The 19217-nt window shown below is 39.2% G+C and overlaps 1 protein-coding gene across 1 annotated transcript; it reads right to left on the bottom strand.

Annotated features, from left to right (window-relative positions):
• Window positions 1-3389: 3389 nt before the first annotated feature.
• Window positions 3390-9483, bottom strand: LOC137709285 (uncharacterized). The gene is made up of 5 exons (XM_068448373.1): window positions 9414-9483; window positions 8392-8862; window positions 7834-7926; window positions 4486-4946; window positions 3390-3413 (listed from the first exon to the last, which is right to left on the bottom strand). Exons 1-5 carry the CDS (start codon window positions 9481-9483, stop codon window positions 3390-3392), a joined length of 1119 nt encoding a protein of 372 aa, XP_068304474.1.
• Between the last annotated feature and the right edge of the window lie 9734 nt (window positions 9484-19217).

Consider the following 19217-nt stretch of genomic DNA (forward strand, 5'->3'; position numbering starts at 1 on the left):
GAACACGTTATTCTCAATAAGGTAGGAACTTGCATAAGGAAGTAAGCCTCACAAAAAACCCTATGGCTATGGTAAAAACCCAAGTAGGGACAAAACTCATAGTCTAAGGAAAAATACATGAGAAATGCAAAGTCAAATGAAATGTCTACGAGACGTCATCAGGGATATAATCAACCCAAGGTGGATGCCTCATCAAAACCTCGTTAGGTAGCAAAAACCCAATGGGAAAGATGCTCCTAATCGTAGGGAAAAAATAGTACATTAAGATCACGCAAGTATACTTCAGGATACTCCCTCACAAAGAGAACTAGCAATGTTATAACTCAGAAAGTTTACGCATACAAATTCCTTGAACAAGCTTCTGAAACATCGCCTTTGGTAGTAATTTGGTGAAGAGGTCAGCCAAATTGTCTTGTGAACGTATTTGCGTGACTTCAATCTTTTGATGCTCTTGTTGTTGATGTGAGAAGAAAATTTTCGACGTAATGTGCTTGGTGTTGTCTCCTATGATATAACCCTTCTTGAGCTGTTCGATGCATGCTGCATTGTCTTCATAGATCGTCGTCGGGACATCAACGACTGGTTAAAGATCGCAGGAGCTTCAGATATGACCCACAATTGATTTCAGCCAAAAGCATTCCCAAGTTGCTTTGTGTAAGGCGAGAATTTCAGCATGGTTAGACGAAGTGGCAACTAAGGTCTGTTCAGTTGACTTTCAAGAAATTGTTGTGCCTCAAACGGTAAAGACATAACCCGTTTGAGAGCGAGCCTTGTGCGGATCAGATAAGTATCTTGCATCGGCATAACCAACAAGGCGATAATCGACTCAAGATAAGAGGGTGCGGCATTACTCGAGGATCCGAGATAGAACAAGCCCAAATCTGTAGTACCCTTAAGGTAATAGAAGATGTTTTTAACACCAGTCTAATGTCTGCGTGTTGGTGCATTACTATATCTTGCGTGACTTCAATATTTTGATGCTCTTGTTGTTGATGTGAGAAGAAGAACTTTAGCGTAATGTGCTTGGTGTTGTCTCCTACGATATAATCCTTCTTGAGCTATTCGATGCATGCTGCATTGTCTTCATAGATCATCGTCGGGACATCAACGATGGGTTAAAGATCGCAGGAGCTTCGGATATGGCCCACAACTGATTTCAGACAAAAGCATTCCCAAGTTGCTTCGTGTAAAGCGAGAATTTCAACATGGTTAAACGAAGTGGCAGCTAAGGTCTGTTTAGTTGACCTCCAAGAGATTCTTGTGCCTCAAACGGTAAAGACATAACCCGTTTGAGAGCAAGCCTTGTGCGGATCAGATAAGTATCTTGCGTCAGCATAACCAACAAGGCGATAATCGACTCAAGATAAGGGGGTGCGGTATCACTCGAGGATCCGGGATAGAACAAGCCCAAATCCGTAGTACCCTTAAGGTAATAGAAGATGTTTTTAACACTAGTCTAATGTCTGCGTGTTGGTGCATTACTGTATCTTGCCAAAAGATTAACAACGAATGAGATGTTGCATCTAGTGCATCGAGTTAAGTACAATAAAGCACCTATCGCACTTAGATAAAGAACTTCAAGCTCCAAAATATCTTCTTCATCCTCATTCAGACAGAAGGGATCACGATTTGCATCTAGCGATCGAACGACTATAGAAGTACTCGAAGGCTTCGCTTTATCCTCATTAAAGCATCACAACACCTTCTGGGTGTAGTTCGTTTGACGTACTAAGATTCCATCCGAACGGTGCTCTATCTCGAGACCGAGACAATATCGAGTCTTTCCTAGATCTTTTATCTCAAATTCCAACTTCAGGTGCACGGCAGTTCTCGCGAGCTCTTCAAGAGTTCTAATAAGATTCATGTTATCGACATATACTGCAATTATCGCAAAACCGGAATGTGACTTCTTAACGAACACACAAAGGCATAGTTCGTTGTTCACATATCCTTAACTAATCAAATACTCACTCAGGTGGTTATACCATATTCTTCCGGATTGCTTCAAATCGTAAAGTGAATGCCTCAGTCGAATTGATAGCGTGTTCTGGGGTTTGGAAATATTTGATCCAGTCAATGTAAGTCATTTGGGAACTTTCATATAAATTTCCGTTCTGGCGCCCCTACCACATTTATGTTGGCGTTTTGGGCGTTTGTTTATGCCATAATGTGCTTCAAGCATAACAGTCACTCCAATAGGTCGAGCTTGATGAGTTTTCATCAACAGCTGATTTTGCTTTTCAGAGAGAAGTAAAACAAAGATCAAATCTGAAAACTTGGTGAACTTCTGAGCCCTATATTGTTATTGCATGACAATATTAGTAGCAGAGAAGGTTGAATAAGTTTTTCTAGGAGATCTTCTTCGGTCAAGGTCTAGTTACAGAACTTGAGAAGTAATCAGATTTAACAAACTTCATAATTATATTAATTCATAGACTTAAAGTCTTGGAAGTGCAAATACTGACAGTCAAGTCTTGCTTCAGGTAAGAAGGTGTCCTTTTGGTGATCAAAGCGATCAGCCAAATCGACCCAGAGTGCTGATGGATCCTCCTTAGCAAGGTACTCGATTTGCAGTGCGTCATGAATATCTTCGGATGAAGATCATGGCAGTGGCTTTCGCAGCTTCAAATTTATATAATTTCATAAAAAACTACAAAATAGAATTTCATGTGTATTATGAAGTATTAGAACATAATGAAAACATGAGAAACAAACATATAATGTGTGTTCATTTAAGTATTCAACAAGTCTCTTACAATTTATTGAGAAAAATAAAATACAAAATGAAAGTTATCTATTTTTTGTCTAAGTGAGTCGCAAGCTAGACGGGTGCCTAGGCGGTCTATGTGGGCATCTCAGCAGGTGTAGGCGTCCTTTCTTAATTTTCAAACGTCTAGACATTAATCGGGACAGTGACCAGCCACCTGGCGCCGCCTACATTTTTAGAATATTGTTTGTTGGATTATGAATTTCTACGAATTGTGGAAATTGAATTTTGATTTGGGCGAAGCAGCCATCCTACAGAGGAACAGTGAAATTGCTGATCAATAACTAGAATCCTTTTCCATCTTTCAGTCGACTCCAAGATTAAGTGACAAGCTAAAGAGACTCACTATTTATCAACAAGTCTGAAAACAATAGAATTGCCTCTCTATGAATATGAGAAGCCTTCCACGTAGAACCCTGTTTGTTTCTATACTATTCAGTTCCCCTGTATTTGGAAGAATAACCACCCATGGCCAATTCAATGACAAACTAAAACGACTTACTTATCTCCTGTTAATGTCTCTTTCGATTCCTAGAAGACAGAGTCTCACGCACAATTGCACCGCCATATCTACTAGTCTCAAAAACACCAAAATTAAACCTATCTATAAATGAGGATCCAGTCATTTATCTGTCTGGCCAAAACCCTGTAACAATCAGCAGAAGTAGACATGAAAATAAAAAACAAAAAAATTGAGCAATGGGGTTTTTATTATAGGAATCACACACTTACATAGTGTGTGCAATGCATACAAGCTTTCTCATAGTGACAAGCATTACTACAACTTACACAATTAATATATCTCATACATCATCAAGAAATTAAATCCAGCGTTTGACTTTCCTATCGAACATTCCTTTGCCAAAAGTAGATACGAAAATATCAATGAGAAGGGGAAATTGCATCCAAACAAATAAAATGACGGGTACACCTGCAAGGAAAATGATTGGATACGTAATCCTTGGTTTGTCCCGAAGCATGATGAATAGGGCAGAAGAAAAGGCAACCATCATGGTCGCAATGGAGATGAAGAGTGTGGAAAGGCCTATTATCATCTTTGTAGGTAAGGATTTGAGGAAATTATTTTCAGCATAACGCGATGTAAGGATGCCTAGAAACATCAATGCTGAAGTTGTGGAAAAAAAGAGCGCAATTGCATCTGAAACTATAAAAACCATAAATAGTTTTTCGTTTAAGAATATAGGAAACCCTGTTTCTTTGGTTATTTCCACTAGGAACTATGAATGCTGCTGCAAACATGATTGTAATAATGAGGGCATTGACAACTGTACAAGAAGTTGCAGTTCCTTTCATCCACTTTTCTCCTTCCTTATGCAGTTTCGTGTGGTTCTTGGTAAATAACTTAGAGGGTGTCAAACCATATTTATTTTTATTTGAGACTCCCGAGAGTTGGAATTGAACAAAAAATTATGCACCGTAGTGATATTAGTTGATCGTGTTATTTCATTAATTAGAAAAGAAAAAAAAGTGATGCTTCATTTGATACATTGATACAGTTTAAGCTTAAGCATATAACGAGGTAAAATTTATATTATTCTTGAACGGTATCGGCATGTGACAAAGTGAGAAAGAAGTTAAATTTCGAAGTATTAAGTGACACAATTTAAATTTCATGGGATTAAGTATTCGGATTGAACTTCAAGGGTCATAGATGTAATTAAGCCTAGAAGAAGAATATAAAAGGAAATAATTCTAACCTTGTACCATTGCCTTTCTCTCTGCATTTGTAAGGCTGCACCTGGAATACGATCAAGCTTTTCCGTTGCCAAGGGAGATAACATCCCCGCACAATGTAGCATACTTTTGTCGGAATCATCTATGAAAGTCGTAATGAGATTTCTTTGACGAACCCCGTATAAAAGGCTATAAACTTTTTCTTGACGGCATTCAACAGCATAATGGAATAAGCTCTTTCCGTCTTTATAAATTGTCAACAACAGTTCTGGTCTGGCTTTACATAAAGAAGTAACGACGTCAACAATCCCATTTTCAACAGCTACGACTATTGCATCAGATACGTAGTAATCTTTCAATTCTTCATCATTTAAATGTTTTATCACTTCACACATGAAGTCCAAAATTTGACGTGACCGAACATGGATCAATTTCAGCTTACGAATGCGGTTGATTCCTACGTTGACATTCAAAACAATGTAACCTATAACTCACAACCACATTTTTACGAAATATAAAGATAAATAAATATTAGTTTAAACAAATAGAAAATGTAAGCAGATTTTCACACACAATTTTTAGTTTCTCACAAACTTCTCTTAATTTATACTCATCGGATTTGATAAATCAAATGAAATCAACAAATTGAATTCAATAAAGGTGTTTTAAAAATTAACTGTGTTTATCATTTTCAGTATAAAAAAAAAAAAAAAATATCCGCATACCCAAAAACTGTAAAAGCCTCGATGGAAGTCCTTGCAACAAACCCAGGACTGCAACACAAATATAAAATCAGATTTTGCTACCAAAATTTATTTATATGCTGATTAGATGATATATATGGCATAAGCAAAGAAAAATAAAATGAAATTCATATTTATTTTAGAGAAATTTTATATGAAATCATAGATTTTGGAAGCTAGCCCATTCGAATTGCAATTTCCAAAGGGAATTGTTATTAAGACTTCAAAAATCTTAATCTATATTTTTAGAAAATGTATTTTTCTTTCTAATTATAAAAAGTTTAGAGTGCAGAATGTAATTTTTAGAGTGCCAATAATAATTCTCTTTTCAAGTATAATTGTGTTCAACCTAGAATGTCATGAGTTGTCGATGTGGGTGGATACTGGTCCCTTGTGGCTTATGGACCTTATTCATGCTGAGTTTGGGTGGAAGTCTAAGTTTTATGTGCATGTGAGGCCTCTTTTCCTTCGTTGGGCTTTTTCCCAGTAGGTTTTGTTTGTCAAGGTTGTTCAGAGGTCTTGAATTCATTTTCATATCTGTCGTTGTATGACTTAGTTATTATTTTATCCTTAAAAGAAAAAAACAGTACAATTACAAAAATAATAAATAAAAAAGCTGTTTCAAGTTCCCCACCCGCCTAACCCCCACAAAAATTTAACAAAAAAAAAAAAAAAATCTTCTTCTTCGGGTGCCATGGCGAATCTGCCATGTCTCCGCCCTCCCCCTCCCCCTCCCCCTCCCCCATCTCCCTCCCTCCTTCTTCTTCCACTGTAACAACAGCCGAAGACCACTACGACGGCTGCGCCTTTGCAGCTATGAAACCAAAACCCAATTTCAAAAACGATTCCAAAAAACCAAATTCGAAATTAAAAAACTATTCGAATCGATTGGTTAAAAGGGAAGGAAGAATCTCACTCTTTGGTGATGGCGATGATGTTGTCAACGAACCGTTGAATCATCTCATAACAGTAAAATCAAATTTTGACTTTTGTAATCGGATTTCAGAACAATAATTGAATTTTTGAAAAAAATCGAATTTGGAAACTACAGAATTTAAAATAAATAAATAAATAAATAAAATTAAAAAAAAAAAAAAAAAAGCAAAATCCGAGCGGGAATTGGGAAGAAAAACCAAGAGAAAATTTAGGGGCCTCCTTCAAACTTGGCATCAATTTTGACAAATCTGTGCAGAGCGTTCATGATTTGCATACGATGATGACTGTTGAATTTTTCTTTTGATTTTTTTCTTTAGTTTTAAATCATTTTAAAATTAAAATGAATGATTAATTAAATAGTAAACTAGAGTTAAGTTTAAGTGCTAAGATGAGCTGTGAGCATTTTCTATAGTTAATAGTGTTGAGCAAAAGTGCTTCTAGAAAGAGATCATCTCCGGATCCTTTCTTCCTAATCTATCAAGTTCGAGAATCCGAACTATTGAAATTTGATACAACGGCTAAAATTATTATAACTTTTAAAATGGACCCCTCAATTTTAAAAGTCATAATAACTTTAGCCGTTGTATCGAATTTCAATAGTCCGAATTCTCGAACTTGGTGGATTAGGAGGACGAGATCTGAAGAGGATCCTTTCTAGTGCTTTTGAGCAAAAATAGTTTAGTCTTATGCTGAGCTGGATAGTTAGGATAGATGTAATGGTTAATCACATCTGTTGAGTGTAATTATTGTTTTGTTTTTGTTAATTTGTAATGGTTAATTCATTTACTTTGGGTTTATTTGTTGTTTTTGGTTTTATGATTGTAATTGTTTTTATTTGAGGGTAAAATAGAAAGTTTGTGCCATAAAACTTTTAAAGTTGAGTGCAAAAACTAATTATTGGGCTTAAATGAAATTTTCCTTTATTTTATTTTATTTTAATATTTGTTGCTTCATTTTCTCTTTGTTGGATTTTACTTATTTTGGTTCATTTGATATAGACTATAAAATTACATTTATTTAATCAATCGATACATATTTATTTTAACAATAAGAATTAATCAAACATTCTGTTTACAAAACCATTTTCTCCAATATTTCTCATTAGTTTAGAGTCTAAGGATAAATTAATTGTAAGTGTGCACACTAGCTATGTGGTACACAATTTGCAGGAGGACTGATCAAGGGGACCCCGTTGTTTTACGATCAATCTCTAAGTGTGGGTGTGCTTCATCTAATAGTTGAAAACTGTCAATTTAAGATGTGCGCAAGCATTATATGTACAGGAGCAACTCCGGTTATGCGAATTGTGTCATTTTATAATTTTGACCCTATTTTAATTGGGTAGATTAATTGTCTGTTCTATTAAGTGATGACATTTTAGAGATGTTCAAATGTTTCACCATTTTGGTGTGCTTTCTTATATATAGAGATAATACTTTTGTTTTTTGATTTTTACGTTTGAATTCAGATATGCTGTGTTAGTTGTCTATTGTATCTTATAATGTTTGGATAGGCCGAGCGCATTTCATTGTCGATTCCATTCCATCAAACCACATCACTTAACTAATTATTAAAAACAAGGAGATGGATAATTGAAAAAAATTCTACAACGAGAAAGAAGAAGAAGAGCAGAATATATGAAAAGGACTTCAACGTATCAAATCGTAATTAGAGTTTTGAGGTGTAACATACCTGTGTTATTCCTTCGATTACCTTGTTCATTTTCTTGATTTTGAATATTTATACGAAAATCATTGACGGAATGACCAGGCTCTATTTGTATACCTACCAAGAAATAAGTTTTCGTCATTCAAAATACTCCTTGTAGATAGTTTAAAACAGATTTTGTGGATGGAAGCATACCATTATGGTATAAGATTTAAGAAAAGTATTAGGAAGACCACCTTATTTGAGCCACCTTATGAAACCCTTTGTGGAAGATGACATTTGTACATGCTACAGATAATGCTGATAAATTTGATGGTAGTAAGAGAAAAGAGAAGATATTACTAACAATTATAGATACACTGTTGCCAGAATTTGAGTCACGACCCACTTGGGAATGCAGAGGAGAAATGAGCAAATGAAAGTATAGGGGACATGTTGTTGCCTCGAGTACATGTAAATTGTGGGCAACGTTGAAGTAACTCCTATGTAATATCTGTACGTATGTATTTAGACCAATTATTATATATATGTGTGTGTGTGTATAATGCAGAAATTTGATTCGGTTAAGAGTAGTTTCGTTACCAAATTGTTTGGCTTCAAGACAAATTCTAACAAGTTCAGAGCCGTAAATGCCTTTATCTGGCATTAGATCTTGGGGTGGTGTGAGAGAGTAGAGGTACCGAACTATATCCCATTGGTCATTCCGAGCAGCGATGACAATCGGAGTCCTTTGGAGGGGCTCTACGGCAATACCGAGTAGTTTCTTGTTCTTCGTAACCATGCATTCAACCATCTTGATGTTTTCTCTTACAGCACAAGCAAAAGCGGTCCAACCATCTCCATCTTTTATCTCCAATTGTTCCTCCGTCATCAACTGCACCAGCTCTTCCACAATTTGCTCGTGCCCGAATATTGTTGCGTTGTGAAGAGCTGTCCCCCATGAATCCGTTGCTGTTATTACATTGGGGTGTAGGGTAAGGAACTCCCTCGCTTCTTCCCAATCACCCCTCCTTACAGCAGCGCAGAAAGCTCGAAACTCATGCCGGATCTCATCTGTCAAGGGTACGTATGTAATAATTATGGCATTTTATACAATATGTTAACTACTTTCTTCTTCAATTCTCCTAGAGTAACTTAAATCACTTACTTCTTAAGTACATGGCATGTTATGATTTTAATAGTTTCTATTTATACACAACCATCTCTTCACACCCAGCTTTTATCACTCAACACCCAACACACCCAACAATCTCTAATCCTTGGATTTGATATCAAGATTTTGAGATTAAAACCTTAATGTGAAACAAGGATTACCTAAAATTAAAATTTTAAATAGAAAGATAAAAGAAAATAATGTACAAGATAGTAATAAACAAGTCAAGTCTCGATTTCTTGGTCACTTGATGATGAAGGGTTCATGGTTACTAATCCTTCAATTTGATTTCAAGGTTTGAGATTAATACCTTGATATCACGTTCATTTATTCTCCATGATTCCACCCTTGATATTAAATTTAAGAGTGAGTGACTATGTGTTTCTTACACACAAGGAAACCAAGAGAACCTTTCATATACATTTAATACTTTAATTTTGATGATAGATACCTGAGTTTTCTGATCCGCTCAACTCTGCATCGCTGCCTGAGTTTTCCGATCCGCTCAACTCTGCTGCCATGCTCAGTCTGTCAATTTATCCAAAGGAGATTTTAGTATGGGTAGATAATGATCATGTGTTTATATATGAAAAGTGAAAACAAAGAAAGAAATAGTGAACCAAAGGATAAGTAATTAACAACTCACTACTTGAATTGAAATGGGGAAGCCTTCAGAAAAATGCTTCAGCTTGAATTGAGGTTGTAAAGCATTGGTGCTGCTAAACCTGTATCTAATATATACTATATGGTCAGCGGTAAACAAATAATTTGGTCTCCTTTTCTTATGCGAAGTTTGTCCTTTATTTTATGGATCGACATTCGTAACAAATCAGCAGAATATGCCCGTTCACGTTGGAACCGGATCCTCTTCGGATCCAAAGAAATTGAGCTCAATGATTAAATGATCTGGGTCATTGAAATTTGATCAAATGACTACAATTATTATAACTTTTAGAGGACCTCATTTTGTAGCCGTTTGATCAAATTTCAATGGTTTGGATCATTTGATGAGTGGATTCAGTTCCTTTAGGTCCGAAGAAAATCCGATTCCGTTCATATATATTAGTAATGACTTGACAAGTTATGATACTTTCACATTTTTTTAATTGTCTTTCCAACAAAAATAAACAATGAAAGAACCAACTATACATGGAATCTTAGCTTTTGACAATTGGGAGTTTAGAAGCCATACTTTGCATACAATTTAATTTAGGATTTTTAACACAAATGGTTCATGAAATTGACCCCATCAATCATGATGGTCCTTAAAATTGAAAATCGATCAATGTAATCCATGAATTTTAACCCTTTGAATCAATGTTGTCAGTCTGTCAGTGTTCAGTCCAAATCAATGTTAAAAATAGACATGCGACACCATCTTCATGATAAATGACAATAATACCCTACTAATCATATTCTTCCCTTCCCACTTTTTCACTCGTCCCACCTAATCCCTTACTTTTCCTCACGCATCCCCATTCCTCACTCTTCTGCGAATTCTTTTCCATTGTAAGATTTAGGGTTTGAAAAAATATTGGGGATTTTTTACATAAGATTTCAATGAAACATGTGAGATTCGACTAAATTAGAGGATTGTCAGGAATAATTCGAGTTTGGTTGTTTGCGGGGGTGATTTAGGTTGATTGCGATGCCAAAAATATCTCGAAAAAATAGAAAGCCTCCACAATACGGTAAGTAAATCGAATCTCCTTTAATTTTTGAGTTTGTTTGCACTTTTAGTGGTCCCAATATGCCTTTTGTTGATAAGTGGGTGTCGTTTTCTTGTGAAATTTGTCAGTGGGCTGTTTTGTAATGTCTATGTTTGAGGGTTTAAAGTGGGTTTATACTTTGCAGGATGAGTAGGAGTTGCTATTCAAAATTGTTACTTGCCAATTTATATAACTTCGTGTTTATGATCGGAACCGTTCATATTCTAAATCACTCTATAAAGATTACCTCTTCAAAACATCAATTAAAACTAAGGTCGTTTTAATTGACAGAGCTCAATATGAACAGTTCTAATCATAAACACAAAATTCCTTGATTTGAACACGAAAAATTTTAAGTATGAGTTCCTACTCATCCTTGAGTAGTCAAACATTGTTTTTTTAATTGTACAAAAATAAAAATTATTTTGATCATTTCAATATTTCTAAATTACATGCCAATATTTAATTAAATTTGTGGGGCTCACAATCAGGATAAACTTTGACAAAATTACAGCGGAATAACTACAGTAATTTGCGACACCTGTTCTAAAAACTATATTGAATAATTTTCAATTTCTGGAAATAATTGGTTAATTTCAAGAGCCGTTTGTGATAAAAACTATTTTTTAATTGGTAACCGCGAGCACCCCAGGAACATAACGGCGTTAGACTCGAAGTGGAGACAATTCGAAGGAAGAAGATGAAGGACCTGAACATCAACGTATATCATTTCAAATCACCAAATACAAATCAAGTCGAACCAAAATTCGATCAATTCATCATCCTCAGATGGCTGGATTAGAACTTATAAAAAAGCTCACTCCTTTATTCGATGTGGAAAAGGGCTTCTCAGCCGGCGGCTCGTCCTTGGAGATCGACCCTTGCGATTCCTACACTGTAAGCACTTTTGGCTTTTTTTTGCAATCCAAATAGTCAAAGTTTGATTTTGGGTTTCTAGAAATTGTGGAAATTTGATTTTCGGGTTTTGGGTCGAAGCTATCGGACAGTGGAACGGTGAACTTGCTGAGCAGATCGTACGGCGTATGTACAACATCAACGAGCTCGGATTGCAGAAATGCACGACCTTGGCTGTGGACGGCAGCGGTTCGTGATACTTGTTGCATCTTTGTACTTTGGTTTAATCGTCGTGATTCATCACTGATTTCTTAAGTGCATTCATTTCCACTACTGGTGGCGTCTCCTTTCATGTTACATTTGACGCATGGATATCAAAAGTGGTCTTTTGGTATTAACAAATCTAGCAATGTCATTACAAATGTGCGACATTTGTTGGGTCGGTCACTTACATGTCGCGCCTGAGCAAACTCGAAATGAGAATTATTCTTATCCAGCTGATATTTGGAGCCTTGGTCTTGTTCTCTTTGATTGTGGTACTGGAGAATTCCCATTTACAGCTAATGAAGGACCCGTCGATCTCATGCTGCAGGTATATACCTATCAATCTTATGCTGCATTCATATATATCCTTTACATTGCCTACTTCTGCTGTTGTTTTGCAACTAAGGTTCTGAGGTCTATGGCAGATCTTGGCTGGTCCTTCACCTACACCTTCAAAACACAAATTTTCAACAGAGTTCTGCTCGTTTGTTGAAGCCTGCTTGCAAAAGGATGCAGATGGCTAGGCCAACAGCAGAGCAGGTGATCTTATTAGTCACAGATTTCAATCTGGGAGATGGGAGCTTGACATCGACATTGTTTAACTAGTATTCTCCTTCTGCAGCTACTATCACACCCCCTTCATCACATAGTACGAGGATTCGCAAGTAGTCTTAGGAGCGTTTGCCCGAAGCGTTTTTGATTCAACACAAAGTATGATGGACTCGGCAGTGTGAGTACTTGACGCTTGCATTATCTTTAAACCAACAAAAGTGTGCTAACAACACTTACAATAAAGAGTCTTGAGAGGTCCTTTCGAAATCAGAAACTAAATGAGAGAAGCCTAACCCTACACAATGGCATGGCTAATCATCAATTAATCCTGCTTTTTAAAAACGAGTCACCATCCGGGCAGGACGTTTTCTTTTCAAAACAATTTTGTACGATGTTGTTCAGTTGCAATCTCTTTTTGCTTATACAAACACAAATCAAGAAAATTACCTTAAACCACAGCTTTCGGAGATCATACGGGGACGAACCATTCTTCACCACAAACTTGTCAAACGAACCGGCATTGAAACTGAACGAAGAAACGTTTGGGAAATCAACCAAAACCGTCCGATTGATTCCACGATCATAATCATAACCCTCAGGTTCGATGGATATATGTTTAAAGCTTTTGCTACACATCTTCCAGCGATCATCAAGCTCACTCCAGCTTCGAAACTCCAAAACCTCCGAATTGGAGCGACTCAATATCAAATCCTCCACCGCTCACGCCATCAAATCAAAATCAGTGAGAATCAAGGACATTGTCGACAAAAAGCGCACGGTGGAAAATTGGGCCGGCAGCGTAATTTCACACCGTGTGAGTCCTAATTTCTCAACACACCCATTACTCAGAACGGAAAACTGAAAATCGTGATACCCGACTACCTCGTCAGGAGGATCAAAGAATTTGAATTTGATTTCCCGAGCGTAAAGACGAGGTACCGAGAATTGAACTCAGGAATCGATACATGAGCAGTACTGACTGTGGTGCAGGAAAGAGAGTCGGAAAGTGTGGACGGGATAATCGGAGTGCGAGAGTAGAGTGTGGTCAACGAACACGGCTAAGAACTGGCGACGGTTATCGACCGGCGGCTTGTACGGCTGGAAGTGTTGGCAGATAATATTCAGGGAGGGAATGCGAGACTGGAGGGTTCACCACTTCCGAGAGACTAGAGAGGCTCGAACGGAGTATAATGTGGGAAGGAAGAAGAGGATGTGGATGATGATCTCGTTGGGAAGATTGTTTAGGTTTCGAATCGTAGTGGCACCGGCGGTGGTGTTTGAGCCCTTAATTTTTATTCATTTTCCTCTATCAGATTCTTCTGGAATCGGCGGCAGAGCAACATATGCTACTACTCTGTCCGTAGAAGAAACGTGGTCCGCTGCTAAGGTTCATGTCCAGGTAGAATACACTGATGGCACGTTTACTAATCCGTAATTAGATTGAGATGAATTGAATTGAGAATGAATTGAATTAAGGAGAAATTAGAATGAGGTGGAATCAGAATCAGATTACTGCTAAAGTTAGGATCTGACATAGATTGTTCCTTCTGTGCAGCCTTCCAAAAAGGACTCTCAGCAGACCACCCACTGTTAAGAGAATTGATCACGAAAAAAGATCTAACTCTGGCAGACTGTTTTGCTCTGGCAGAAAAGTATGCACTTCGGAACGAGGCTCAGCAAGTAGACAAAGCACGCGAGCAGCCTCGAAGAGAATCAGCAGCAGCTCAAAAGAAGGAGGACGGAAAACAGTACATCAACAAAAACAGGTAGGAGGCCAAGCGTAGGGATCGATCCCCGACTAAAGGTGGCTCGATGCCCAAGAACTACTCTAAGTTTTTGATCCCGATCCACTAAATCCTCCGCGACATCAAGAGCAAACCATGGTTCAAACTACCGAAACAATGAAATGGAGATACCTCCAAGTTGGACCATACAAAGTACTGCGCATTCTAGTAAGGTTCTGGTCACAGAACTGATGACTGCTATACTTGGAAGAACTACCTAGAGAAGCTCGTGAAAGAAGGCAAGGTCGACAAATAATTGGACAAGCCAGCTGCGCAGCCTAGAAGAAACTCAGACGCCGACGAAGAGTTGCCAACTAAGACGATTTGAATCAATGGCATCTTCGCCGAATCCGAGCACTTGGGGGCCACCAACAATTCTAAAAAGAGGAAGATCCAGTAGGTTCTACAAGTCTCACAGGTCTAGGCAGTCAACACCCAACTTGGACCCATCGTTGGCTTCACCGAGCAGGATGCCGAAGACGTTGATTTCCCACAAGACGATGCATTAGTGGTATCTGTCCAACTAGCCCATGCCATAGTCGACAGAATGATGGTTGACAACGAAGTGCGGTCAACCTACTTCAACTCTTAGTAATTCAGAAGATGGGCTTGGAAAACACAACCATACGCCGAGCGAAGGTACTCACCAAATTCAACGTACACACCTCGATTGCCATCGACAACATTACACTTGACATGAGAACACCGCCATTTATCTCAAAGTAGATGTTCACGATAGTAAATGACCCGTCTCCCTACAATGGGATTCTAGGGAGACCTTGGCTGATAAAGCTAGACGCAGTAACCTCGTCAACTATCAAAAAATCTGATTCTGTATCCCGGGAGGAGAAGTCGGAAAAATCAAGTCTGACCAGGTCACATCTTGACGATGCATTGTGCAAGTATTGAAGGAATCAAGAAATAAGACATTTACCCTCGTAGAGGCAACCGAGGTCCAAAGGGACGATGAAGCTACCAAATAACAATTACAACAGTCGGATCAAGAAGATGGTGTCCAAATCAACACTCCAGCAGACGAGACAAGATGGAAACCTGAAGAGGACGCCGAGCACATCATTCTTGATCTCCAACATCCGGAGAAGACTGCTAGAATTGGCTCACGTCTGAGCTCGAAAGAAAAGAAAGAGCTCACGACTTTTCTTAGGGAAAATCGTGACGTCTTTGCATAGTCACCTTCCGATATGCCCATCATCGACCCCAAGATAGCTAGCCATAAGTTGCACGTCGACCCCGCTGCCAAATCGATAATCCAAAAGAGAAGACATTTTGCACTTGAATGAGTGACGATCATCGAAGCGAAAATCGATAAGTTATTAGAAGTCGGTTTCATAGAATAGGTGGCACATTTAGCATGGCTTGCCAACGTCGTGCTAGTAATGAAGAAAGAGAATGGCAAATAGAGGGTTTACGTAGACTACACCGACTTTAACAAAGCTTGCTCGAATGATCCTTATCTAGTTCATGAATCGATCTACTAGTAGATTCAACTTCCGGGAACTAGCTGCTTAGTTTCTTCGACGCATACTCATACTAGAACCAAATAGCTATGTATAAGCCTAATAAGGAGAAAACCACGTTCATGATCGAGCGAGGCACCTACTGCTACAAGGTCATGCCTTTTGGCCTCAAGAACGCAAAAGCCATTTACCAACAACTGGTAAACACGATGTTCAAGAAGTAAATTGGAGTAACCATGGAGATCTACGTCGACGAAATAATGGTGAAGGGCAATCAGTGATCTGACCACATCGGTAACTTGGCAGAAACTTTTGACATCTTCAGAAAGTATAAGATGAAGCTCAACCCTGCCAAATGCACATTCGGAGTATCTTCAGGCAGATTCTTAGGGCATCTAGTAACCCAATGAGGAATCGAAGCACATCCCAAGCAGATCTGAGCAATCCTAGAGATGTAGTCTCTAATTACCTTGAAAGAAATCCAAAGCTTGACCGGACGAGCAACCGCGCGATAACTTCTTTTCGCGGTCCACCGATCGATGCAAACCTTTTTTCAAGACAATCAAAAGGGCACTATGAGACAAATGAGATAATGAGTGCAAAAGAGCTTTCCAAGACCTGAAGAAGTATTTCACATCATCTCCCTTATTATCCAAGCTGGAAGCAGCAGAGGACTTATACATCTGCCTGGCAGTTTCAGAAGTAGCAGTAAGCTCTGCCCTCAGATGAGAAGAGCTAGGGGCCCAACTGCCGGTATTCTACACTTCTAAAGCTTTTCTCGATGTGGAAACCAGATATCCGAAGATCGAGAAATTAATTTTGGCGTTAGTCATTGCGGCTTAGAAGCTCAGACCATATTTTCAAGCTTATACGATCATTGTCATGACTCAATATCTTCTACGATCAATCCTACATGATCTAGATGCTTCTCAACGAGTAATGAAGTGGGCGTTGGAACTTGGCCAATGTGGCTTAGTTTTTCGACTCGCACAACGATAAAGGCCGAAGCCTTGGCAAACTTTATAGCAGAATTCACGCCTAGCTTAGGCAACGCAACAAAGCGGCCCAACAACACCCCAGAGGTAACTGAGCACACCCTAACCACACCTGCTTCACCCGATGAAGACTTTTGGCATTTACACGTCGACGGCGCAACCAACTACAAGGGCTCAGGAGTAGATGTGGTCCTTGTCATTCCAGACGGTTCGATGCTCTAGCAGGCAATCGTTCTAGGCTTCAAAGCATCCAACAACGAAGCAGAGTATGAAACCTACTAGCAAGCCTCCGAATGGCAAAAGACTTGGCAGTGAAAAAGCTTGCAATTCATTCCGATTCCCAGCTAATCATCAGCCAGACTACTGGGGAGTACATGACAAAGCATCCGAAGATGACGCAATACCTAGAGAAGGTACGAAAGCAACTTGAGTTGTTTCAAACTTACACTTTAGCTCAAGTTTCGTGGGCAGACAATACCCAGGCAGATGCGCTAGTCGGCCTAGGCTCTACCTTCGATTATCAGCTTATACGCTCTATTCCAATGGAGTATCTAAACAAGCCAAGCATAGAGGCGGAGCTGATAGCCGAGGTGCCATAGGTTAGTACAACTCCAAATTAGCAAGATTCCATTATAAACTACCTGATCAATGTCACACTCCCCATGGAAAGATTAGAGTCTAAAAAGCTCCAAATAAAGGCAGCACGCTACTATATATGGAACGACATTCTCGTCCAAAGATCCTACTCTGGACCACATTTCTGTTGCATAGTGTCTTCCGACGACTTAAAGGTTATAAGTTCAAACCACGAAGACGTTTGTGGAAATCATTCCAGAGGTCGATCCTTAACATAGAAGGCTCTTAACGGAGGCTACTACTAGCCTAATATGCATCAAGATGCTAAGGAATTGGTACAAAAGTGCAACCATTACTAACGCTACAAGCTGGTATCAGCATTGTCTGCCAGCGAATTACACCCTTAAACAAGTCATTAACTGTTCAGGCAGTGGGCAATCGACTTGGTAGGGCCAATGTCGCCCGTTACTAGGGCCAAAAGCATGATGATCGTGGCGACTGACTACTTTATCAAGTGAGTAAAAGCTGAGCCCATGACAACCACAACTCAGACGGACATAGAGTGCTTCATATGGAGGAACATCATTTGTCGATTTGGCATTCCTCAATCCATCGTTACAGACAATGGCCCGCAATTCGTAGACATGGATTTGGTGAAATTCTTCTAGAAATATGGCATTAAGTAACACATGGCCACGCCGAGGTATCCCCAAGGCAATGGGCAGGCCGAAGCATCTAATAAGACAATTCTCGATTGCCTCAAGAAATCCATTTTTGACAAGAAGGGAAAATGGCAAGATGAACTTTTCGGATATCTATGGGCATATCACACCACCAAACAACGAGCAACCTGGGAGACTCATATCTCTTTGGCATTTGGTTCACAAGCAATCATTTCTCTCAATGTCATCATGCCAAGTATCAACACTTTACTGCCAAGCATCGAGCAGAACAGAAAAAAGATGGCCACAAACTTAGATTTGGCAAAGAAAAAAAAACGAGAAGGTCATCACCCGCATCGTAGCCTACCAACAACAGCTCATTTCCACGTACAACAAAAGGGCCAAAATCCAGTTGTTCCAACCTGGAGATCTAGCCCTAAAAAAAGCCTTCATCATCGCCCACTGAGAAAGCTCCAAAAAGATGGATCTCATCTAGGAAGATCCGTACAAGATCAGCAGAGAATGCGACAAGGATAGTTACACCTTTGCCACCATGAACGACAAAGAGATCGAAAAGCAATGGAACACCTACAATCTGAGGAAGTACTATGCATGACCTCCCACTACATTAAAGCTTGAAGACTCAAGCAGCTTGACGAACACTACCTCGCAAACGTTGGTTCGTTTCACTCATTTTTCAATGAGAAATTCAGAAGTAATTACAACTTGGCTCGGCTGCATGCTTACAACAATTGATCAATCTTGCACTTCAAAAGAAGATAGGGCCATTCTTAGGGACTTATCGTAGGAATTGCACCCCCTAGGGACCAACCATGCTCTCCAGTGCGAGATGGTAAACCAATTCCTGGACACCCATATGAGTTTGCTCTCTAATGCAAGAGGATAAACTTTACACCCCGAATATCCAGACGTGGATGAGTCGGGCTGTCCTGGTGTAACTAGGAGCACGATGGCTTGCGCCAGGATTCCTAAAAGTAGCCATAATGGTCTTTTTCAAGGCTTAACTAACTAAAGGATTTTGGTTCTCTTGGCCTAATCTGCGGGGAACCGGGCCCCAAAGACAAATAAATCAAGTTAATCACAAGCCTAAGGGCCGCAAGCAAACCCTCACGAGCAGTGGAGGAAGTCTTCGACTTTTTCTCAACCGACATCTCTTGAGCAGGCGGGGAAAATCTCTTCTTGCCACCTTCATTCACAGCAGGCTCCACGACAGCGATCGGACGAGCCAATGCCTCTGCCTTTATCCGTTTTATCTCATTTCTCGTGGCAGTCCACCTTTCTCCCTGGGAAGATGACTAAGCAGCCAACTCCACTCATGATACTCAGCAGGGATACCTAAAGCAACATGCACCTTCTTTA

This window comes from Pyrus communis, chromosome 11 (genome assembly GCF_963583255.1).
Source record: "Pyrus communis chromosome 11, drPyrComm1.1, whole genome shotgun sequence".
NCBI classification, from domain to species: domain Eukaryota; kingdom Viridiplantae; phylum Streptophyta; class Magnoliopsida; order Rosales; family Rosaceae; genus Pyrus; species Pyrus communis.

What these genes read in the sequence shown, in the direction of transcription:
- LOC137709285 (XM_068448373.1), bottom strand. Translation starts at nt 9,483, where the DNA reads ATGGCAGCAGAGTTGAGCGGATCGGAAAACTCAGGCAGCGATGCAGAG. An exon ending in GAGCGGATCAGAAAACTCAG is followed by an intron (nt 8,863 to 9,413) that starts GTATCTATCATC and finishes TACCCTTGACAG; the next exon opens with ATGAGATCCGGCATGAGTTT. An exon ending in TAATCGAAGGAATAACACAG is followed by an intron (nt 4,947 to 7,833) that starts GTATGTTACACC and finishes TGTGAGTTATAG; the next exon opens with GTTACATTGTTTTGAATGTC.